The sequence below is a fragment of the Neophocaena asiaeorientalis genome, unplaced genomic scaffold (genome assembly GCF_003031525.2).
Source record: "Neophocaena asiaeorientalis asiaeorientalis breed wild unplaced genomic scaffold, Neophocaena_asiaeorientalis_V1.1 scaffold119, whole genome shotgun sequence".
In the NCBI taxonomy this organism is placed as follows: Eukaryota; Metazoa; Chordata; class Mammalia; order Artiodactyla; family Phocoenidae; genus Neophocaena; species Neophocaena asiaeorientalis.
This window is the reverse complement of record NW_020175821.1, coordinates 2592169-2617881: the sequence shown is the minus strand read 5'-3', so window position 1 is coordinate 2617881 and position 25713 is coordinate 2592169. Positions and strand designations below refer to the sequence as shown.

Below are 25713 nucleotides of genomic sequence, written 5' to 3'. Positions count from 1 at the left end.
AATCTTCAGTAAGACCTCTCATCTGCTGACTTGTGCATTTAAGTGCATCGTAAACAGCATGATCAGGTCAAAACAATGAAGATCTATTCCCCGTGTCGGTAAATGATTGATTCCCCCCTTCACTGCCCACACCCATCCATCCTGGTGAGCTCTTCCTCCCAAGTATCAATACACCTGAAATCTGGCCTTTGTGCCATCTCCAGTGCTGTAAACCTGGGCCATGACACCCTCCTTTCTTGACCACTGCTTCAGGCTGTCTGCTGGTCTCCCTGCCTCTACTCTTGCCTTAAAATAGTATTCTCTTGGTAGTTGGGTGATAGTTGAAACTTAGAATATGTCATTTTTCTGCTCAGTTCTCGTCAAATTTTCCTCACACCTAAAATAAAATCCAAACTTCTCCAAATGTAATGTGAAAATCTTGGGTTGATCCTGATTTGGAGGGAAAAAAAATTTTTTTAAGCTAAAACTGGAGACAATTGAGGAAATTTGATTTTAGGCTATGTATCAAAGGATATTAGAAAATTATTACTTTTCCTAGGTAATGCATTAGAGGTTATATAGGAAAATATCCCCTTATTTTTAGGAGATATGGCTGATGTATTTAGTGGTAAAGTATCATGATGTCTGGAACTTATTTTCAACCAGCCTGGCAAGAAATACCTATGAATGAGAAAGAGAGCAAATATGAGACGATATTAAGGGTTGCTGAATCTACATGAGGAGTATCAGTGTTTACTAGACTATTTTGCCTTTTTATAGACTCGACATTTTTATAATAAAATTTTAGTTAGAAGGAAGAAATCTACACTGCGTGCTGTGGCCGGTAACCCTCTTCTTGACCCAGGTCACCTCTTTGGTCTCCCTGCCCTCCACTCACCCCAGTGTTCACTGTGCTCCCCACACTGGCTTCTCTCTGTCCTTCAAATTCACCAGCCCATCTCTGGGCTTTGTGTTCCCTCTGCTGGGAATGCTCTTCCCCTGCATCTTCACCTACTGCCTCATTCACATCTCAGCTCAAAAGTCACCAACTCTGAGAGGCCTTTCCTGACCATCCTAACGCAGGTTATCCTCCCCTGCCTCTACCCTGAGCCTCCAGTTTTGTTTTTGCTTCCTAGCACCTAATGTCATACCATTTATTTTTGCTTACTTGGTTAATAGGGTGTTTCCCCAGTAGTCTACCTTTAGAGGTTCCTGGCGGGCAGAGACCTTTTCTGTTTTGCTCACCACTGTCTCTCCAGTGCCTGGAATAGGTTGTTGAGGTAGTGCATGAAAATGTGCTGATGCTAACATCGGCACCTCCAGCTCAGCTCCCCCAAACATCACCCCCCATCATTCCTCCTGCTGTATGCCCTCACCTGGCTCTGCCACAGGCCCTTCATTTCATCACTGTTGCATATTTGAGGTTTTCATGGCATTTTAAGATGTTCTAGAAATCTGTACAACATAGAGCCTATGATTAACAATACTTTAAAATTTGCTAAGAGGTTAGATCTTATGTTAAAGGCTCTTACTACCAAAAAAAAAATCCAAAGGGGGCAGTAGGAAACTTGGAGGTGATACATTAAGGCAGTGATGATGGGTTCACAAGTGTATATTGATCTCCCAGCATATCAATTTATATGTATTAAATATCGACAGCTGTTTGTATGTCAGTCATACCTCTGTAACGTGATTGAGGGAGGAAAAAAAGAAGAACCAAGAATGCCTAAATTCTGCCCTGCCAATCACTCACTTCCCAGAGAAGACCCGAAGAGAGGTTCCAGAAACAACAGCAAGTAGAAAATAGGTCTCTCCTTTATTACTACTAGCCGGTGTGGTGCCTGATATCTTGATGCACAGTGTTCTGGTAAAACTCACATCCTGAGCACAGCATCTCCTGTGCCCTGAAGCCCAAACCAAATCGGGATCTCTGCCATTCTCACCTGAACATGTGGCTGATGGTAAATGGTAGGAGCAGAGAAGAGACGAGCCTGGTGGCTGGGCCCCCCTTGAGAAGAAACTCTCTGGCTCTCAACTGTATGGCTGGTGGAAGAGGAGGGAATGAGAACCCAGCCATGTGCTTGAGCTTTGAAAGCACAGGAAAACATAACCCATCAGATTAGTATTCTTTCAGGAAAGAACGGAAAGGGCAGTTCTCCTGTGGTGGAAGGAGGAGCTAGGAGTTGCCTTCCCCCGGGGACCTGTAGCCATCCTCCTAAGGCGGCGCCGTTGGCCTTCCCCATCTTAGGACCCCCTCACGCCTCCACACGTGCTTCACCAGCTGCCCAAGCCAGAAACGTAGGCATGATAAATTTCCCTGTTCCTCAACCCTCACATTCACACTGATTCTACTTCCTAGGAAAGTTTTTAATTCATCCATGTGGCCTCAGTCCCGTTCTAGCTCAGGCCGAAGTCGTCTCTGGCTTCCTACAACAGCCTCCTGGCCCTTGCCCTGTCTTCCATCTTGCCCTCACCAAATGCATTCTGCACATTATACAGCCAGAGTAATCATCCTGAGTAATGCAAAACTGGTCACCCACTGCCCTGCTGCAAACTCTGCAGACTGCCTTTGCCCCGAGGGTAAAGTTCATACTCTTTAGAGGCTTAGTAGGCCTAGCAGGATCAGGCCCACTTTCCCAACATTCTCTCACCATCCCCTCCAACAGCTCCCTGCTTCAGCCCACACTAAACTTTAGTTCTTCAAACTCCACACATTTACCTTCCCATGCTATTTCTTTACCCTTTTCCCTATGTCCCACTCTCTCCTATTTGTCCTTCAGCCTCAGCAGCTAGTGACCTCACACCTTTGTCTTAGGACTGGCATGTCCACTTACCTACTGAAGTCTACCCTAGCGGTCCAGGCTTTGGTGGCCCAGCCCACCTGTGTTCTCACACGACACCTGAGCTTCCTCATGTGGGCATTTACCCCACTGTACTATAATAGCCACTTTCCTCTCTGGCTTCTGCCATGAAATCTGTGCAGACAGGGACCCCTTCTATCTTGGTTACCCTACTCCTAGCCTGCCTGGATGACATTTGATGAGTACAAGAACAGGAGAAAATGTTCAATGAATCTTTTGTGCTTATTTGATTTTTGGCTCTACTGATAAGGTCTTTAAACTTTTCTGCAGGCAGACAAGTTGTTAAGAGCCTTAAAAGCCCACCTTAAAAATGAAGCTAGAAAAGAAAATGAGAATCAGGTAAGTAACATTTTCATCACCTATTAAATAACAAAACAATCAGTTAATAAATGATAAACACAGTTGGTTATGACTTAAGACATGCTGTTTGTTACCAAAGAGATTGTCATTGGTAATTGTAAATCCTTTCATAATTCTTATAAATGACAAAGCTGCCTCTGTAATCTATTGAATAAGATGTTCTCATACAAAGGCAAAGATTAATTACTAGTTGCCACATGTATGCCAAATGGTGTGAATAGGGAGGGAACTGGATTTGAGGTCAGAAAAACCCAGTTAAGTAGCAGCTCTGTCTTTTTTGTATGTGTGACCTTGGAAAACTCAAATCATTTATTCTTAGTTTCCTGGTCTTTGAAATGGAAATAACATATTTTCTGCTGAATTGAGGGTTGTGAGAATCACATGAAGTAGGGACTGTGGAAGTGACTTGTGGGAAACTAAACCACTGCTGATGGGAGGGAGCAGTTGTCATGGCTGCTTCAGACCCACCCCAAAGAGTTCTGACAAGTCTCAACACCTAAATGATCAATGAATGCTTCATTCTTAACTTGAAATACAGGAAAATGTTGAAAGGCCTTAAGGAACTGGGCTTTGGAGGGCATCCATTATATATCTTGAAATGAAGGTAAATGTAAATATGAACTGAGCATCTGAATTCCTTCTCTCTGTCTTTATAGACTCCGTAATTCTCTGTATTCCAGGTTATAAACATTTAAAAACTTTAAATGCTCAAAATTCTTTTTGATTCCAGGTTTAATTAATATAAAATAGACAACAAAATTGATTTTGGATTCCTTTAAGTTTCTATATCAACTAAATCAATATAGATATTTTAATTAAAAAGTTTTTCATGGTTAAGGATACATATCGTAGTGCCATCTGAAATCAGGATTTTACTTTGGGTGGTAATTGATGGGCTAAATTTAAAATGATCTATCATGTTTGAAATTCAGCATCTCAAGAGCCATTCCATTTTGAAAAACTTTCACAAGAGCAGGATGATAATCAAAATTTGGTCAGCTATAGAATTCCTAAGTGGTGAATCTGTCAATAGTGAGCTTAGGTTGGTGGAAGGAACTGACATAGACAGTTTATCTAAAGCTGCAGGAGTCAGCACAGTCCAAATACATGGCAAAGAGATCAGTAATATTACCAAGGACAGACAGATGGGTAAGCCTCCAGACCTCCAAATCGTCACCTAGGGAAGTACACAGGTGTGGGTCACATCTAAGGAGCATGACCTTCTGGATGCCTTGTTCTCCCTCTGTAGATTAGCCTTAACTATATGAGTTGGAGCAGCTCTGTATGTAGGTTAGTCTGACTGTGTGCTGGGGACTCGCCGAACCAGCTGTGCCACTTCAGTCTTGGGCTTATACAAGTCTTTACAGTTACATCATGGTACGTTCAGGAATGAACATATGCTACCTGATCACTGCTGGCCTCCCAAACTAACATACCCTGGTTAAGGCGTGCGGGGTTAAAACAAGACATCTCTGGGAGTCATGTTAATAGATTTCTAAACCAGTTATAGAACCTCTTCTGTACTGTGTTAATGGGGGTAAGAGGGCAATAAGTACTTTTAAAGTGTGTCTGTACTCCAGCAATATGTGTAACCTGACGGTTACACTTCTGTAGTGAGAACAGTTTCTTTTTCCTCTCTTCTTCTTCATGACTATCCAGGGAGTTGGAAAGTAGGATTCAGATAGTGTCTTTCTACTCTCACGTAAATATCCCTGCTCCTTTGAGTTCAGGCTCACCAATTCTCATCTCTCATCTGTTGACTTCCTTGTTGCTTTCCAGTGTTCACTGTCTCATTGCCTGGCTCATCATCTCCTGTCCTGACCTTACCTTGGGTGAATTCAAAGGTCCACCTGGATGTCCCTTACTACCCTTGCCTCCCTGTTCCTTAAGTCCTGTGACTTTCTTTTCCACTCTTCATTAGCCATCCCCTTCTTTGGGTATACCTTGGGTCTTAGATCACTTAGAACTATTATTCTTCTGTAATATTTCACCTCCGTCTAAAAACCTTCTATTTTTTAAGCCTCCTTATTCTTTTACAACCAAAACATTTATTTTATATTGTGGTTCTCAACCCAGGAAGTGTGGGAGAATCATTTGTGGAGCTTTTTAAAAACACTGATATTTAGGCCTCACCAAATCCCAGGTAACTAAATTAACTCTCAGAGGGTAGGGTCCAGTCACCATACTGAAATGGACTGAAAAGTCAGGATGCAAAGCCCTCTTATTCCCTACTTCCACGTGCAGAGTACCAGTTGTCTACTACCGTCTAAAATGCTGGAAGGTTTCTCTGTAAGGAAGAAGATGACCCTAAAGGAAACATGATACAGAAAACAAATGAAAGCCTTGAAAAATGTCTTACAATAACCTATTGAATTATCAACTCCTGGAATCAAGCTACACAGACGATTCAATTAAGGTTACATAACAAGCTATAAATGTTAACAACTTAAAGAATAGATGACAGAAGTTGAGATAAGGACAGGAGGTGAAGGAAAGTATAAGGATGCTAATATCTGCAGTTTACAGGATATGTGTCTGCAGTCATGGAACAAGAAATAAAGGTTTAAGAATGTTAAAAGCTGCAAAGGTAATTGAGTAAGTGGTATAAGTCTATTAGGAAGAAGATGGGGAGATGAGAGTGGTACAAATGAAGTAAATCTTAGTACATGAGGCACTGAAAATAGTTATTGAAAATACAAATGAATATCCCATCAGCAAATCATTAGTGATATGTAAGTAACCACTTAACATCAAACCCCAGAAATACGAAGGGTAGGGCAGAGAATGACTTACTTTTCATTATACTCTCTTTAGTATTTTATTATTCTAACTATATGTATGTATTAGTTTATTTCAAAAAATTAGAATTTATGTTTAAAAAGCTACAAAAACACCAAAAACAAATCAAGCCTCTCCTTTATCGTCTCTAGGTAGGATAACATGCTTAATGCCTTCCTCACACTCGATGAGGATATAATTCACCTATTTTTCCCTAGAGCTTTTATAGTTTCATATTTTACATTTAAATCTTTAATCCATCCAGATTTCATTTTGGTGTGAGAAAATGATCATGTTTCATTGCCCACCCCCTCACCAAAAACATAGTCAATGTTTTCTCTGCATGATGTGTTGAATAATGAATCCAGCCATCCCCCACTAATGTGAGGGGCAGCCATTGTCATACGATGATTTCTTCTGGAAGCAGTTCTGTTCAGGACATTCTGGTACCTGTGCCATGCTGTTTTGATGACAAAGCTCTTTACTTCTAGTTTATGATAATGCACGTGCCCTTCTTCCCTTACTCCCTTATGTTGACCTTTAACAAGTTACTTTGGGCTCTCTGAGCCTCAGTTTCCCTACCTGTGAACTGCAGATAATGTTAATACTTGTCTCATAGGCTTTGAGGAATAAATGAGATAATCCATGAGAATACTTAGCCCAGTGCAGTTATGATATTAGCTGTAATTGTTATTAGTTATAGCATACTGCCTAGCATATAGTGTATATTCAGTAAATTAACATACTTTTAATAATTTGTGGGAATTCCCTGGCACTTTCTCTGCCATGGGCCTGGGTTCAATACCTGTTCAGGGAACTAAGATCCCACAAACCATGTGGTGTGGCCCCCCCCCCAAAAAATAATTGGCTTATTTACACACACTAAGATACCTTTGAATGCTTTGCAAGCCTAGTTTTTTAGCTTGGGTTGTTAAGTGTTTCTTTCTGAATACTCTATCATTCTTGTTCTTGCCTATAATTTAGTGCTGGAGGGTTTTAAAATTATCTCTTGCATATGTAATACATATTTTTTATTCAGTTTAAATTCTGATTCTTCCTGAGCATTGTAACTCTATACATTGGACATGGCAGATTAATGTCTCTCTTTTTCAGGATGAAATTCAAACTTCTGCATCTTCTTGTGATGAGATTGAGGTACAGCTCAGCAGCCAGGAGCAAGCTGAGAGGGAGCCAGTGGGCCATGTCACCAAAACAAGGAGAAGGCGCAGGACTGTCTACAGGAGCCCTGACTCCCAGGTGAATAGAAATGTGCAAACTAAAAATAAGCTACCACCTGTGCCCAAACTGGTATATTATTAGGGAGCCTTCTCTTAATTCGCTTATGATATCGGGTGGTGGCAAACACCGCTGTGAGCTCCATGAAAGCGCAAACCTGAGTCTGGCCTCATCACACCCCGGGCATTGGCACTCGGGAAGCACTTAGTAAGTATTAAGCACAAATTAAATGTTTGCTGAATAATACGAGCATTCATTGAGTGTTTTCTTAAGTGAGGTATAGTAAGTAAGAAGGAAAGAGATACCAACATCAAATATGATTTTTTTTTTTTCCTCCTTCTTATCTTGTCCCGGGCCTGGTGATCAGCTGAACTTAGTCTTTGAACAGTGTGGTCATGTGATTCTGGGGGCTTCTCCCACTTGCTCTGAGAGGACTCTGATTTTATTATCCTTTCATTCAAATGTAACTTTTACAAGATGGTCCTAATTTTTATTTTCTAGCTTTGTGTAGTCCCTTAGTCACTAGCTTGTCTAGTTAGTTTCTTCTCCCTAGGAGAGCAACCTCTGCCTTGTATGCCTTCCAGTGGTCCCTAGTCTCTACTATTCCCAGATGCATGTTCTCATGACATTTGGTGAGGCAGAGAACCAAATCTGCCACTCAGAAATCTTGGTCTTCTACATTTCTTTCTGTAATTCATTTTCCTCCTCAATTTGGTACCTATCTTTAGAAGGCAGTGATTACTTTTTTCTTTCTTTATGTCTGAATATAAGCAATGTTTTTAATGATACGTTTTTAAATTGAGATATAATTCACATGTAACATCCTATCAGTTTCAGGTGTACAATGTAATGATTCAATATTTGTGGCGATCATTTCACAATATATATACAATAAGTCTAGTTAACACCTCATGTAGTTAGTTTTTTTCTTGTGATGAGAACTTTTCAGATCTACTCTTAGCAATTTTCAAGTGTGATTCCTTCTTATTTGTTATTGAAATCATTTATTTTCTTTTAAAATCTGTAGCAGGATCATTCAGAGATAAAAGTATGTGATCCTACTGAATTCCAGAATCAAGAAAAGCATGAAAACCAGGCTCTCAGAACTGTTGTAGAAGCTCCTTCTCTACCAAACAAGAGTCAGGATGAGAATGCAGTGCCCTCAGGAAAAAGTGGAATAAATGGTATGCCAAGTAACTTTTTAAAAATCCAAAATTGCTAGGGTAACCATGTGCATTAATTTCCTAGGACTGCCATAGCAAAGTGCCATAAACTGGGCAACTTAAAACAACAGAAATTTGGGAATTCCCTGGCAGTCCAGTGGTTAGGACTTGGCGCTTTCACTGCTGGGACACGAGTTCAGTCCCTGGTCAGGGAACTAAAATCCTGAAAGCTGCACGGTGCGGCCAAAAAAAAAACAAAAAACACAGATTTATTCTCTCACAGTTCTGGAGGCTGGAGTCTAACATCAGGGTGTCAGTAGGGCCATCTTCCTCCAAGATTCTGGGGAGAATCTTTCCTGGCCACTTTGTACCTTCGGTGGTGGCTATAGACCTGGGCTTGCAGCTAAATCTCTGCCTCCTCATCATGTGGCAGTCTCTCTGTGTGTCTTTTTCTTTCTCTCTTTCTTTCTTTTTTTTTTAATATTCATTCATTCATTCATTTATTTATGGCTGCGTTGGGTCTTTGTTGCGGTGAGCAGGGGCTACTCTTCCTTGGGGTGTGCGTGCTTCTCATTACAGTGGCTTCTCTTGCTGTGGAGCATGGCTCTAGGCCCATGGGCCTCAGTTGTTCTGGCATGTGGGCTCAGTAGTTGTGGCTCGTGGGTTCTAGAGCGGAGGCTCAGTAGTTGTGGCGCACAGGCTTAGTTGCTCCGCAGCGTGTGGAATCTTCCCAGACCAGGGCTCGAACCCGTGTCCCCTGTTACAATGTAATGATTCAATATTTGTGGCGATCATTTCACAATATATATACAATAAGTCTAGTTAACACCTCATGTAGTTAGTTTTTTTCTTGTGATGAGAACTTTTCAGATCTACTCTTAGCAATTTTCAAGTGTGATTCCTTCTTATTTGTTATTGAAATCATTTATTTTCTTTTAAAATCTGTAGCAGGATCATTCAGAGATAAAAGTATGTGATCCTACTGAATTCCAGAATCAAGAAAAGCATGAAAACCAGGCTCTCAGAACTGTTGTAGAAGCTCCTTCTCTACCAAACAAGAGTCAGGATGAGAATGCAGTGCCCTCAGGAAAAAGTGGAATAAATGGTATGCCAAGTAACTTTTTAAAAATCCAAAATTGCTAGGGTAACCATGTGCATTAATTTCCTAGGACTGCCATAGCAAAGTGCCATAAACTGGGCAACTTAAAACAACAGAAATTTGGGAATTCCCTGGCAGTCCAGTGGTTAGGACTTGGCGCTTTCACTGCTGGGACACGAGTTCAGTCCCTGGTCAGGGAACTAAAATCCTGAAAGCTGCACGGTGCGGCCAAAAAAAAAACAAAAAACACAGATTTATTCTCTCACAGTTCTGGAGGCTGGAGTCTAACATCAGGGTGTCAGTAGGGCCATCTTCCTCCAAGATTCTGGGGAGAATCTTTCCTGGCCACTTTGTACCTTCGGTGGTGGCTATAGACCTGGGCTTGCAGCTAAATCTCTGCCTCCTCATCATGTGGCAGTCTCTCTGTGTGTCTTTTTCTTTCTCTCTTTCTTTCTTTTTTTTTTAATATTCATTCATTCATTCATTTATTTATGGCTGCGTTGGGTCTTTGTTGCGGTGAGCAGGGGCTACTCTTCCTTGGGGTGTGCGTGCTTCTCATTACAGTGGCTTCTCTTGCTGTGGAGCATGGCTCTAGGCCCATGGGCCTCAGTTGTTCTGGCATGTGGGCTCAGTAGTTGTGGCTCGTGGGTTCTAGAGCGGAGGCTCAGTAGTTGTGGCGCACAGGCTTAGTTGCTCCGCAGCGTGTGGAATCTTCCCAGACCAGGGCTCGAACCCGTGTCCCCTGCATTGGCAGGCAGGTTCTTAACCACTTCACCACCAGGGAAGTTCCTATTTATTTATTTATTTGGCTGTGTCCAGTCTTAGTTGTGGCACGTGGGATCTTTGTTGCAGTGTGTGGGCTTCTCTCTAGTTGTGGCACGTGGGCTCTCTAGTTGTGGCACGTGGGCTCTCTAGTTGTGGCACACGGGCTCTATAGTTGTGGTATGCGTGCTCTAGAGCTCATGGGCTCAGTAGTTGCAGCACACAGGCTTAGTTGCCCCACGGCATATGGGATCTTAGTTGCCTGAGCAGGGATCAAACCCAAGTCCCCTGCATTGGAAGGCGGATTCTTAACCACTGGACCACCAGGGAAGTTCCTGTGTGTCTTTTTCTTTACATCGTTTTCTTAAAAGGACACCAGTTATATTGGATTAGGTCCATCCTAATGACCTTGGTTTAAGTTGATTATGTCTACAAAGACCCTTTCCAAATAAGGTCAGATCACAATTATTAGAGATTAAGACTTCATTCATCATATCTCTTTTGGGGAAACTGTTCAGCCCTGTAACACCATTATGTAGAACTTCTAAGGGTTCAGCAATGAAAGCAAAAGTTAGAACCAAATACAGTAGGCCATCAGGTCACCTTTAATAACCGTGTAGAAAGCAGAATATGAGTGGTATCTGGAAAGTTTAAGGCAGTTGATCTTAAGGCAGGATGAGGAGAGAGCCTGGCTCATTCTGCCAATTAGCTCCTTCTGGCCTGCTCCAGAGACAGGTACAAAGACCTGTTAGCCCCTTCAAGTAGGACAGTTAAAAAGGATCTGTAGGCTTCCCTGGTGGCGCAGTGGTTGAGAGTCCGCCTGCCGATGCAGGGGACGTGGGTTCGTGCCCCAATCTGGGAAGATCCCACATGCCGCAGAGCGGCTAGGCCGGTGTACTATGGCCCTGGAGCCTGTGCTCCACAACAGGAGAGGCCACAACAGTGAGAGGCCTGCGTACTGCAAAAAAAAAGGATCTGCAGAATCTACCTTCCCAGGGGGGTGGCCATTTTATTATGATAAATGTATATTTTACTTAGTCTCTAACCTCCTAAAAACCTCTTCCCTAAACTTTCTCGACTAAAAATTTGTTTCAGTAAGGCCAGAAAACTTCAGTTCCCCTATGCCTAACAGGACTTGGTGCTTTCTGATTTCATCCCTCGGGAAGCCTGCCAGTTGCAACAGTGTCTCAGTGTTCATTTCCCCCAGCACATCTATCTGGGACCTGAGGCTTGCCTGAGGGGATTGGGAGAGAAGATGATCCACTCATGTCCACCAAGCAGTTTAATGCAGAATTTCTAATGCTGAGCCCTCCCAGTTACCCCAGAATTTTGAATGTCTTACTAAATCTAGAAAGTTAAAGAAGGTAGATGTTCTGATTTGTAGGTCTGAGGTGAGCCTGGAATTGTGCAGATTTAATAAGTACCCCAGGTAATTTTGATGCATATGCCTTATAAACCCATTTTGAAATCCTGAGACAAGGGGAATGTAAAGAAATATGACAGAGTCAGAAGTGGGGGTGAAATTTAAAATATCTATTATTTCACCAATCTTGTTGTCAAGAAGACTTACTTCTAGGACCCAGTTTTGAAGGCATGGGAAAAATGAAGGTGGACCCTTTAAGTCAGGTTTGCCCAATGAAGCACACAGGCAGTTTGAAGGAGAAAAATCAGTTTCTGGTGAGAGGAATTTTTTAAACTTTGACATAATTCCAGACTTAAAGTTGTAAGAATAGTACCAAGAGTTCCTATATATCGTTCACCTAGATTTCTCAAATGTTAATATTTTGACATATTTGCTTTATCCTCCTATTTATATTTATACACATATCTACGTACGTATATGTGTTATATACATTTTTTTCCTGAGCTGTTTGAGAGTGTTTCAGATATGTTCCCCTTTACCCCTAAATATTTGTGTTTCTTAAAACATCAGGACTTTTTCTCACAAATGTACAGAGAGCAGAAAGTTCACTGATAGGGCTTCTTCATATTCTGCATTACAACTAACCTCTGAGAAACAACCACTTGTCAAGGTTTGGTATAGTATCAAAGAAGAATATCCACAATTATCTGAAAAGGCTATTAAAATACTCTTCACTTTCAACCATATAGCTGTATATGACAAAATTCGTTTTCATATATTACTTCAATCAAAACAGTATATCACAACATATGTATACAGAAGAAAAGAGAATCCAGCTGCCTTTTATTGTCAGATGTTAAAGAAATTGTAAAAGAAAAACAACAAACGCTCTACTCACTTTTTTGATTTAGAAATTTTAGCCGTTTTGATAAATTATTTATGTTAACGTATAGTGGGTATATTTTTAGTGAATCAATTATTTTTTAATGTCTTAGTTTTAATATCTAATATGGCACATATTGATATAACGTACATGAACAAAAATTCTTTGGGGTCCTCAGTAACTTTTGAGAGTACAAAGGGATCCTGAGGCTAGAAAGTGTGAGACCTGCTAACTAACCTGTAGACAGACCTTATCTAGATTTCATCCCAGCAGTGTCTCTTAAAACAAAGGCAAATCTCGACTCATCCTTTGTATTTCATTGCCATGTCTCTCTTTTTTTTTGAATAAATTTATTTATTTATACATTTTTTAATTTTTGGCTGCGTGGGGTCTTTGTTGCTGCACACGGGCTTTCTCTAGTTGCGGCGAGCACGGGCTACTCTTTGTTGCCGTGCACAGGCTTCTCATTGTGGTTGCTTCTCGTTGAGGAGCACAGGCTCTAGGCACATGGGCTTCAGTAGTTGTGGCACACGGGCTCAGTAGTTGTGGCTCGCAGGCTCTAGAGCGCAGGCTCAGTAGTTGTGGCACATGGGCTTAGTTGCTCCGCGGCATTTGGGATCTTCCCAGACCAGGGCTCGAACCCGTGTCTCCTGCATTGGCAGGCAGATTCTTAACCACTGCACCACCAGGGAAGTCCTGCCATGTCTCTTTAAGCTACTTTAATCTGGAACAGTTCCTCAGCCTTCCTTTGTCTTCTACCGCATTGACCTTTTTTAAATACAGTTTCTTGGGTCCTCTGACTTGGTTTGTCTAATGTTGCTGATGGTTAGATTCAGATCATGCACTATTGGCAGGAATCCCGCAAACTAGGGCTGTGTCCTCCTCATTCAGCACCCCAGAGGGCTCAGATGTTGGTTTGTTCTATGACTAGTCTTGTCAACTTACATCACCTGGTTATGGTGGTGTCTGCTAGGTTGCTCCTTTGTAATAGTTATTATATTTCCATTTGTAATAAGTATCTTGTGAGGAATGACTGTGACTCCTTAAATATCCTATTTCATGGCCAAGGTCCAAGCAAAAGCCCTATAACCCCTCTGCTCTATCCAGTCATTCTTTTGCCTTGTTTTATGGATGCATTGGGAAACCTTAAGGATGAGTGACTTTATAAGTAGCATTTCTTGAAAACCCACTTGCACAGTTTTTAGTAGATTGCCTTAAGCTGAAAAAGATACTAGAATGTGGGAGATAAGTAGGGGGAAATAGCAACCCTTATATACATGATGGCTTTAACTGGATTTAAAGAACAAAAGCAAAACAAGTATAGAAGCAAAGGACCTGAAAAAATATAATAAACATAATAATAGCCAAAATGATAATAGTGTTTCTTAGGCTGGTGGGATTGTGTGACTTTTATCATCCTTGTTAAAACAACTAGACATGTTCATAGCAAAAGTTCTGGAAAAGAGTTTTATAAACATACAGAAATTTAAAAACATCTATACAAGAAGCATAAAATTTCTGTCTACTTGAAATATGAGCTAAAATTGTGGTGATGCTGTAACTAATGCTTTGTGCTCCTTGTGCCGTCTCTCCCATACCTTGGCAGAGGCCTATCACATGAATATGCTCCACGTTAACTTACATTTCTTAATGGGAATAATTTTTGGAAATCTTTCATTAGTTCTGTATCCTTGGATTCAGGTAATGAAGGTCCAAAGATACCTTCAGAAAGAAAGAAGTCTCTCTACACAGATGGGTTTTCCAAACGTGGAAAAAATAAAAGAACTGCAAGCACTACTCCAAGTAAGTTTTGCACACAAAGAAACATAAAATGGTGGTTGGCCCCCTTCAGGCTGACGCTGGAGAGGCAGTGCACTGTGAAAGCCGAAGGCCCAGACACTGGCATTGGGTTTGCGCCCTCATTCCCTCATTTTCTGCCTGTGAGACCTTGGGAAACTTATTTATCCCCAGTAAACCCACGTCCTCAGTTTAAAGTGGGAATAATTAAACTACCTATTTCATCAGGTTAATATATGGATTAATTAAGACTGTTTTCCACTTCTGATTACCTAGCAGGGCAGCTAACCTGTAGCAAGTATTCAAGAAATATCTGAGAATTAATGTGTATCAAGTACTTGGCACAATGTCTATCTTGTAAAAAATTATTTTTAGTAGTAAGTCTAAGGGACTCCATTTCTGGACATGTAATTCTCTTTCTCTGTTGCCTGGCACATAGAATGTTGCTTGTGCTATGTATTTAGAGTACTTAAAATGCTGCTTAGCATATTTGACAAATTCTAACAATTATACTTAATAAGAATATAATTAGTTAGAATAGTACAGAGCAGGAGTCAGCAAACTATTGCCCATCTTGGCCTGTCTTATAGCCCTTGAGCTAAGAATGGTTTCTACATTTGTAAAGTGTTGTATATAAGAAAGAATATGAGACAGAGACCACAGTGTATGTGACCGCCAAGCCTAAAATATTTACTGTCTGCCCGTTTACAGAAAGTTTGCCAATCCTTTGCATAGAGCTTTCTTAGCATTATTAAATGTCAAATTTATGATTAAGTAAAGGCCATTAATTAATTGGTGAGGGGAGAGGACAAATCTGTTAATCTTATCCTCTGGACTAAACGAAGATGTTAGCAGTGAAATGGACAATGGAGAGATGGTCAGTGTTCGATAGTTTATAAGGTGAATATGCTTTGCCCCTGACTTTCTAAAACCTAAATGTTTTGAAATTAAAATTTTAGCAAAGATGATGCTGAAGTTGAATGTCAGGGATGCCAAGACAAGAACAAGTGTTAACAGAAAAACATAGGGAAGGTGAATAAATGGATTTTGTCTTGTTAATTGTCATATTTGGGGAAATATTCTAGATTTTAAGAAGCTTCATGAGGCTCGTTTTAAGGAAATGGAGTCCATTGATCAATATGTTGAGAGAAAAAAGAAACATTTTGAAGAACACAATTCATTTAATGAACTGAAGGTATGCTGATAAAATTATGTTCTTAATGCCACTAAGCTGTTTGTTTTTAATGTTGATACTGTGTATATACAATGGTTAATACAATTAGCTATTATTCTACTAGTGGAATGGATTTGTTTGAGTCTGATGTATTTTTATTATTTTAAATTTGTTTTTGAGAATTTTCAAAACCCTCCAGATAAAGCAGTGAATCTTCACTATGAAAAAGAATTCTGTAAAAAATAAAGTTAAAAAAATAAAACATTTTAAAAAATTTTGTAAAAAAATTTTTTTAAAGTAAACAGTAAAAAAAAGGAAGAACTCCAAAGTAGCAATAAGTTGTTCTGTTTTCCACATTCAGACACTGTGCCTATCACTTTTGTTGGGGAAGGACTGATATATGGCTGAAGCCATCTCTCCCTGTCTCTGACCTAAAGGGAAAATGAGTGACTAGCAGTTGCTAATTTAAAGGCTTCCTGTCATAACTGAGCTCCCTGGGTGGGGGCCTTCAGGCCAGGTCCTGCTGGACTCAAGCAGCTTTGAGTAAAAGAAGGTGAAGTCAACCCCGAGGCTGAGTTAGCAGCAGAGTAGTGAGTAAATAACATCCTAGGAAGTTGACGTTCCTGTCTTACATGGTATCTGGTGTTAAAGGGGTACCACAAAGATGGATGGGAAACATTTTTGAATTTAATAATACATAATAACCTGCCTATTTCTCAAAGAATTTGAGGCAGTTTGTGGTATTACACACAACACAAAACAGTATAAATCTGGTTTAAAAGGGGCAGAAAATGAGCACTGTTAACAGGTACAGTGACTAATATATCAGTCACTCAGTTGAGTTTTGAGTTTTCTGATATCAGTGCCAATGGGGAAATGCACTGGGTAATAAGTTCTAAATAATTAAAAACAAAAAACCATACGGTTCTTAGAAGCTTACTCTTGGATAATAAATGGTCATTTGAACATTTATAAAACCACTGTTACCACAGTTGAAGACACTGTTAACAACCTTCTAGCACACAGTCTTGGCATTAAATATCTCCATTCCTTCATAGTGATCTAACAACATGGGTGGATAATCCAGGGAAGAGATATTCAGTATGTCCATAAGAAGACTCTTAACTATTAGCAAGGGCTAAGTATCACAACATTCACAGCTGAGTATTGGGACAAGAGGCCCATCCTGGCGGAGCGGGGGAGGGTATCCTGCTGATGCTTTACAGAAAGTAGACAGTTAGCTTCTTTTTCTGCATAGGCATGAGCTAGCTGCAAATATGCCTGTAAGGAGGGCCACTCGTTCTCCTTACCATGAAGCTGAACCTACTTAAGTACTTGATTGAAAGTCAAGCTTTCTGTACTACATAATATGGATGAATTAATTTCCAGGTAAAAGTTAAGGGCAGAACAACTGCTTCAACCATAAACTTGAGTGTAGCCTTGAAGATGTGTTGAATAAATGAGTAGCTTATGTTGGTTTTTAGTTGATAGCCCCATCTGAATGAGTTCTGAAATCCCACCCCAGCGCCACTGTTTAAGGAATTGGCTAATCAAATGGGTTATTTGGTATGATCTGTTTGGAGACTAGAGAATAAAAAACAATTACAGTGACTTCACCATAGCTAATATGGATTTCTTGACAGTTGACTTGTTTGGGGATTGGTCATTTGGAGAGTGATGGACAATAAGAAATGAGCAGAGATCTAGAGAGAATCATCCTGGCTGTGACCAATCTCTCCTTTCATGATTAGAGGATGGAAACTTGATTGAGTTAGTTGCCAAATGGCTCCCCTCTGCAATGATCTGAAACCTTGTGCCCTGAGTTGCCTGTTTACTTTGCTAACAGTAGGAATGATCAAATTTTTTGATCTTTGACAGTATATGACAAAATCCCAATTGAATTTGCATTTCTCTGATCATTACATGTTACATGTTTATGTTACAAATATTTATGTGTTCATTGATGATTATGCTGTGAATTTGCTTTTTCTTAATTTTTGCTGATTTATGAGCCACTTATCTATATTAATGACATATATTATGTATTATATGTTCTAAATACTTTCCCACAGTTTGTCTTAACGGTGTCTTACCTTGTGGAAGGTTGTATTGTTTTATCCAACTATCCAGCTTTTCCTTCTAAAACTGAGGGTTTTGTCTTGCTTCTCCCTGTCCCAAGATCATAAAAATATGCTCTTATATTTATTTTTACTGCTTTTATTATTTTTCCCTATGTTTACTCCTTAACCCACATTTTAATTTTTATGTATGGTATGATTGAGCTCTTTGCTTTGTTAAACCAGGATATTTTTTTTGCTAAAAGAAAGGAAGGAATTGGTTAGATACACTGCAAACAAAATAAATTAGTGCTACTAGAGTCTATGGCATAATATTCTACCTGAAAAGTCAGAAAGATTGGTATTCAGTGCAAGTAGAATCATTTAAACATAAGTTGCTCAAGCAAAGGTATAGAGTTGGTGATTCTATCACCAGGTATACTGGAAAGTGGGAATTTTAGGGGAAAGACAGAAGAAGGCATAAAAGGTGTGGTTAAATATAACAGCATACTTAATACATCTAACCTGAGTTTTCAGCTTATAGTAAAGATATGTATCTACCAAATACTTTGGTTTTAAATTTGTCTCACAACATGAGAATCTCTTCTGCTCGTATGTTGAAATGAGAAGTTAACATAATTCTCTAGTTTCTTGTATTATTTCATAGGATATAATCAGAATTTTTATGTCTTTTGGCTTTACATTGTCAATTTTAATAGTCCTATCTCTGCTGTCAGTGAAGTTAGATTTCTTCTGCTTGCAGCAGCGTTTAAACTAATGATAGTAAAACATTCAATCATTCTTTGTGCTTTGACAATATCTAGAAAAAGATAACATAAGTGGAACCCTTCCCTGCCATTTCAAAGAGAGCATTTCTCTTCCTCCTTTCTTTCTTTTCTTTAGGTTTTTTAAAAAGAACTTAAAAAAGCTATTGGAGAGCCAGGGGTGGGTAGGGGAGGAATTATTTGTAGATTCCATAAGCTTTTTACATAGTAGGTTTCTCTTTGAGTTTGTATTTAATAAACTGCATATCATGCTCTCAAAGGAACCATCTTTCCAAGAAAACCAATTTATCCTCCCTTTCTGGCCATGGGGGACTGTTTAGCCACCTGCTTTCTCTAGTTAGAAAATACCTGGGGACATGGTAGCTGGGAAAGGCTTTCTGTAACACGTTACTCAGCACAACCAGAAGTTTCTCTTAAATCAGAGTCACCATAGCAACACAGGTGCAGGGAACTGCTCAGCCTGCCAGGCAGGTAGGGTAGGGTGAGGTAGTGGGGAAGGAAGGATGACAGGGTTAAAAGTGGCGATGAAACGGGATAAATGGGGGCACTCTCCTGCACTTTGCCCAGACAATACTGTCTCAGAGGCCAGCTTTAATGTGGTGCGTTTCCCTTTCTTTAGAAGCAGCCCGGCACTAAGGGAGTGGTGGCAACTCCAGTTCCTCCCCGAGAAAGACTCTCTGTGGCTCGTACCCCCGCCAGCCAACGGGGCTCACAAGGCCGGCCCCACGCAGGCCGTAGCACCTTGTGTGTGAAGGGGCTGGCCAAGCGCTCCGCGCTCTCAGCAACTAAGATGAACGTCAGGTAAAGAAGAGCTCCAAAATGGAACCAAGGGCGAGGGCTCAAAGCTTTACTGCTTCTAATACATTTCAGGCGGACTACAACAAATGTTCTAGTGTTGATGAAAAAGGAGAAAGGATCGGAATAGAGAGAAAGATCAGCAAACAGTTTTTATTTATGTTACTTTTTTTCCCTTAAATTTGTGTTTTTCTTGTTTTGTCCACCTTCCCTAAGCTCGCGCGTTTTTTTTAAAAACATTACCTTTTTATTCGTTTTGTTTTGGTTTTTTAATTTATTTATTTTTTGGCTGCATTGGGTCTTCATTGCTGCCCCCGGGCTTTCTCTAGTTGTGGCGAGCGGGGGCTACTCCTCTTGTGGTGCGCGGGCTTCTCGTTGCAGTGGCTTCTATTGTTGCGGAGCACGGACTTTAGGTGCATGGGCTTCAGTAGTTGTGGCACACAGGCTCAACAGTTGTGGCTCGTGGGCCCCATTGCGCAGCCTTAGTAGCTGTGGCGCACGGGCTTAGTTGCTCTGTGGCATGTGGGATCTTCCCGGCCCAGGGCTCGAACCCGTGTCCCCTGCATTGGCAGGCGGATTCTTAACCACTGCGCCACCAGAGAAGTCCCCCTAAGCGCACGTTTGATTCATAAGTAAAGATAGAAAATAAGATCTATATGGGTATTTTACCTTATTAATTTAATGTATGTCTGCAAAGATGTGTAAATAGAAATTTTTCTGTTGACGTAAATCTAAAGTTGAAGCTAAATTCCTAATCTCCCAATGTAGTGAGCTAAAGAATTGACTCATCCTAAACTATGAACATTGTAACCCACTGGGTACTGCAGTAGCATAGCCATCTCATGCTCATTGATCCCTGTTTTCTTTGCTTGTGCCTTTCCTGACATCAGGTGAGCCCTCAACTGTGACTGTCCCCACAGATGAAGATCTTCAGGCTCCTTTCTCTTAATACCGAAATTTGATTCTCTCCTTTTTTAAGGGCGTTTGCGGCATCTAACAGAACTGGTGCATGGTAACACTTTCCCAACACGTGCAATTATCTGACATAGTTTTTAAAAACTGAAAAATGCCCTTGAATTTGGAATTCTTATTGAGTTAGCCTGGAACATGAGGTACCTATACTTGGCAGTTCTGACTGTATTTATTAATAGTTAAGAACACCATGGTTAGGGGCTAGTCCTTGCTTCATGCAGGGTACAGAACAGCCTGGAATTAGTAGCACTTTTCCTACCACATCTAATTTTCTTAACTCTATTGTAGAGTCTTGGGTAATAATTTTAGATGTTGATTCAGGATCACCATCAAATCTTTAGTTGTAAGTCCAGAAGTTCCCTTCTGTTAACCCACCACCACCAACCCTATGTGTATTTATGTCTGTCATTACTGGATTTTCATTGAATCTAAGATACCATCCACTGAAGACTCACCATTATTTTATGAACCACTAAGAAAAAGCACTGCTGACTACTTTGATGTGTTACCAATTGTAAAACACATTCTAATTTCAGAGATGTTAAAATGTAGAAAAAACTCTGCATCAGAGGATCAATAAAAAACATTTATGACAATTTGCTCTGAGTAGAGAAGGACTTACGTACCACTCAAATGAATGACATTCTTCTAGGAAGATGGAAGAAATGCTCCCATCACTCATTTGGCATAGCAATCTCCTGTTCCCTTGGACTTGCCCTCACTAGGAGGAGGAGAAAGAAGGGGAACTTTTTAAAATACCTCCTAACCTATAACTTGAGGCCCATAGGCATCTCCTTTGAGCTCTGCCTTATACTGTCATTGGCCAAGGCAGGGAGAGCAGAGAATATAAAACCATATTTTACAAATAACGGAAGTTGATAAATGATTTGCTCTAGCATCATTGTTTAAGGACATGTCTATTCTGTGAAAGAGGTTCATTTGTATAACAAGTATTTATTGAGGCCCTTTCAGTGCTTGGTGATGGGTAGGTGGTTTTGTTTAGAAGCTTGACCCAAGTACTCATGTCTTATACTCCACTGTCCTATTTAGGTTTTCAGCTGCTACTAAAGATAATGAGCATAAGCGTTCACTGACCAAGACTCCAGCCAGAAAGTCTCCACATGTGACCACATCTGGGAGTACCCCAAAAGGCCAGGCTGTGCTCGAGACACACAAGTTAAAGACCACAAGGGCTGAATCTGCTGCTGGTAAAAAAAAAAAAAAACAGAACAAAACAAAACAACCTCCCTCCCACCCCCCAAAGTTCTGGTTTATCTTTAAACCATGTAGCTTCCTAATATGATTGTCTGTTTCTTTAAAGCGTCTCCATTATCTATAGAATCAAAAGCAAAAATTTGTCTAGCATAGTTTTCATTTATACTGGCAAGGGAAGTGCCAGAGACACAGACAAAAAAAACTGACATATCTGCCAGAGGACTCCATCCTGTCCTGAATGAAGAACATTCAGCCCCTCCTCAGCGATTAGGAGGGGGATTACAGTATTCATTACAGCCTCTGAATGGTTCTGCCAGTCTCTGAAACTAACAGGACCCAGAGTTCATGGAATAAATGCCACACTATTGACTACTAGTAGATTGTATAAGCCAGAATAAGCCATATAGATAATCTTCTACACACTGTCTACTTAATCATCACCTACAAAGACCAAGTGGTTTTCAAAAGAACACTGCAATAGCAGTGTGAAGGTTTAAAAGAGTATCACCAACAGGTTAAGGCCTGTATTAGAACTGAGTATATCAAAATTCTCTCAAGAGTCCTACTGAATGTCAGGCAAGAGCCTTGATTACACAGGAAGGACTGTCAGATTCCCTGAGACTAGAGCAATCTAGCAAGAGTTTAAACAAGAAGAGAGTATTATTGTTGGTAATAATCAGCGTGGAGACTCAGGATTTTTTCATGCCTTTGACACCTAAATTAAAGATTGAATAGTGGGACTGACAACTAAATTTCAAGAGAGAGTACAGAGGTGGGATCAGAAAATTTATGATTCTTCCTCTAGATGACCTCTCTCATTCCTACCCACCCTTAATCGTTTCTATATCAGCAAGGAAACATTCCACAAAGCATTCTAAATCATCCTGTAATAGAGGAAGAAAGGGGCTTGGGCAGAGAGCAGGGCTAAAAAATGAAGAGTGGACTTGCCTAAGATGTGACTGTGTCATTTTACATGGAGCAGGGGTCACTGAGCAGCAGCCACCTGCCTAATACTGAGAAAGGACTCACAAATACAGATAAGGACATGAGGCAGGAACTAAATGTTTGCCATATCGTGAGCTTTCTCCTCTAACTCAGGGGTGGTGTGCCCAGTCGGAATGGGATAGTTTTCTTTCCCTGGTTATCAAATATGAATTTAATATAAATGAAATCAAACTAATTTTTGTGATTTGCTTTATTCACTGTTTCAAGAATCATTAATAAATGAGCTAAAGTTCATTTTCACCGTGTTTTTCAATTGTATGGATATATTTCAACTTATTCATTTTACTGCTCATGGATCCCATGGGTATTTCCAACTTTTGTTATTTTGTATAGTGTAGCTATGACCATTCTGGAACATGTTTCCTGTCCGTGTACACAGTTTCCCAAGAGTAGGACTGGGGCTGCTGGATAGTAGGGTAGACAGACCCTTACATTACTGGTTGAATTGTACTGGTTTATATTCTCATCAGCAGTGTGGGACAGTCCCATTGTTCCCCTCCCTGCCAACACTTGATAGCAACACAGTGGAATGGCTTCAGCACAGGAGTTCTGTGCTTTTCTGGGTTGTTTCACTAGGTGGTCCTAGATCCTAGTTGCTTGTTCACATATACGGGCAAGTGCCAACATTTGACGATGGCCTGAATGCAACCTGTGAGGGGAAAGGATTACAAAATGTGCCAGATATATGCTGCCCAACTGTAGCAAAAATGTGGCTTACCAAATTATACCATCCTAGTATATTTTTAACTTTATGTTACAAAAATTCGTATTCTTTGGTAACAGCCTTCATTAGTAACAAGCAGAGCCATGGATCTTTTTATTTCTATGTGATTAGGTTCCTTGCAGGCTTTATATCTGTTTGTGTTAATGAAAATGTTACTATTAACAATATATAATTTTTTTAAAGGGTAGGGAATTCCCTGGTGGTCCAGCGGTTGGGACTCCACGCTTTCGCTGCAGGGGGTGCAGGTTTCATCCCTGGTCGGGGAAATAAGATCCTGCATGCCGCATGGCTCGGCCAAAAAAGAAAAACTAAATTAAAAAATAAATAAATAAAAGGGTAAATATCAGGGAAGCAGCCTGAAAATTTACCCGGTTATTTTTTTTTTAACTGAAATAAACTTGATTTACAATGTTGTGTCAGTTTCAGGTGTACAGCAAAGTGATTCAATTACACATATATATACATGTGTATATATAACTGTATATATAATCTTTTTCAGATTCCTATCCCTTATAGGTTATTACAAAATATTGAGTATAGTTCCCTGTGCTCTACAGTAGGTACTTTTTTTTTGAACCCGTGTCCCCTGCATCGGCAGGCGGACTCTCAACCACTGCGCCACCAGGGAAGCCCTAATTCTTTTTTTAAAAACATATTTATTTGGTCTTAGTTGCGGCATGCCAACTCTTAGTTGCAGCATGCCTGCGGGATCTAGTTCCCCAACCGGGGATTGAACCTGTGCCCCGTGCATTGGGAGCGTGGCATCTTACCCACTGGACCACCAGGGAAGTCCCTCACCCGATTAATTCTTAAAACAGGATTCTAAACTCCAGCTGATCCTAGGAAATGTCACAATATTTAGATGCTTTGGGGAGCTGCTAACGGGAACAGCTAAGGGGTTAGTTTTCCTCAGTTATTCTTTTCTCCTTTTTTTTTTTCCTTCCCCCCCAGCCTGTGTCCTCAAGTCCATTCTCTATGTCTGCATCTTTATTCCTTTCCTGCCCCTAGGTTCATCAGAACCATTTTCTCCTCCTTTTTAACTCTATATGTTTCAGACCGTTCATATTGAATTCTATTTTTAAGATTGAAAAGTGATACTTAAACAGGTCTTTTTTTCTAATTAAGCCCTTGGATCTTGTTTGTTGTTTTAGTTATTACCCCGTTCAAGTTGACAGCTGAGACAGCGCAGACTCCGATCTCCCATAGAAAACCAGTGTTTGATCTCAAAGCAAGTTTGTCTCGTCCCCTCAACTATGAGCCACACAAAGGTATGTGGGAATGTTTTGATGTACAAGATTTAAGATTGGGCAATTCCGCATCTAAGGATGTGAAAAATTCTAGTGACTCAGTGTAAGCCATACTTGGCGTAGAATTCCTGCCTCTGCCCCTGTATCCACGTGACCCATGATTTAAAAAGTGTCCATTAAGCAAATACTAAAAAAAAAAATAATTGATTCACTTACATTTTTATTAAGCAAAGACAACTTCTAATCAGTGTTACTACAAAGTATTAATAAAACTTCAGCCAAAATCAAGAAACTTGGAAGTTAGGCTGTGGGTAAATGAATGTTCTCTTTATAGTTTTTAAAGGATCCCAAGCTGAGAATCACTGGTCAAACAATCTGGGACATTTATTGGCCAGGTGTCGCTCTTGGGGATATATTAAAGTATCTTTACATCCATTTAAAATGTCAGTACTTAATGTGATCTGTCAGTGCTTCTGGAATTACTTTAAAACAAAACCTTCCTATAAGAATCATGTAACAGTGTTTATTTTTAAATTACTAATGTTAATGAAACAAATATAATGAAAATGTAAGTCTTTTTTAATAAATTTATTTTATTTTTGGCTGCATTGGGTCTTCGTTGCTTCGCATGGGCTTTCTCTCGTTGCGGTGCGCAGTTCTCATTGTGGTGGCTTCTCTTGTTGCGGAGCACAGATTCTAGGTGCGCGAGCTTCAGTAGTTGTGGCTCGCGGGCTCTAGAACGCAGGGTCAGTAGTTGTGATGCACGGGCTTAGTTGCTCCGCAGCATGTAGGATCTTCCCAGACCAGGGCTCGAACTTGTGTCCCCTACATTGGCAGGTGGATTCTTAACCACTGTGCCACCAGGGAAGCCTAAAAATGTAAGCCTTATTTAGAGGTAAGAGTCAAACTGAACCGCGGTTTAAGAAAACTTCTCCCACCCATTTTTCCTCCCCAAGTTTTCCCATCTGTGGCAACGGCACCTCTCTCCTGAGTGTCGGGGCAGAAGCCTAGGAGTCACCTTTGGTTCCTCACTGTCTCTCAGACCCCATATCCAGTCTATCAGCTAGTCCTTTCAACTCCATCTTTGAAATTGATCTTTAATCTGACCACTCTTCATCCCTCCACTGTGACTCCCTTTGGTCCAAGTCACATCATCTTACCTGGGCTTCTACAAAAGCCTCTTTGCCCCACTACAACTTTAAAAACAAATCAGAGCACATCACTGCTTGCTCAGAACCTCCTAAAGTTTCCTGTCTCTCTCCCACCCTCATTTCATTGCCTCCTCCCTTCCCTGACTCTGTGCCAACCACACTGGTGTTTCAGCTACTCAAACACTGAAACACCACCCCTCCTCCAGGTCTTCGAACTTACTATCCCTCTGCTCCACCTGGAACACTGTTCACACTGATCTTTGCACAGCTTGCTCCCTTGTTTTAATGGGGCATCCACTCAACCATC

The 25713-nt window shown here is 40.5% G+C and overlaps 1 protein-coding gene across 4 annotated transcripts in view; it reads left to right on the top strand.

The window, feature by feature from the left end:
* Nucleotides 1-25713, top strand: part of NUSAP1 (nucleolar and spindle associated protein 1) — a 67194-nt gene that overhangs the window by 37846 nt on the left and 3635 nt on the right. For 2 of the 4 annotated variants that reach the window (XR_003001452.1, XR_003001441.1), the window contains 2 exons: nucleotides 3111-3179; nucleotides 7092-7103. Coding sequence is in view for 2 of the 4 variants with exons in the window: in XM_024732589.1 (XP_024588357.1) it covers nucleotides 3111-3179; nucleotides 7092-7235; nucleotides 8242-8398; nucleotides 14186-14287; nucleotides 15367-15476; nucleotides 18917-19098; nucleotides 21115-21272; nucleotides 24160-24276 (1039 nt within the window). In the remaining 2 variants the exon portion in view is untranslated. Of the gene's footprint in view, nucleotides 1-3110; nucleotides 3180-7091; nucleotides 7236-8241; nucleotides 8399-14185; nucleotides 14288-15366; nucleotides 15477-18916; nucleotides 19099-21114; nucleotides 21273-24159; nucleotides 24277-25713 lie in introns of those variants that run through there. The other 2 variants (XM_024732590.1, XM_024732589.1) reach the window with 2 other exon arrangements.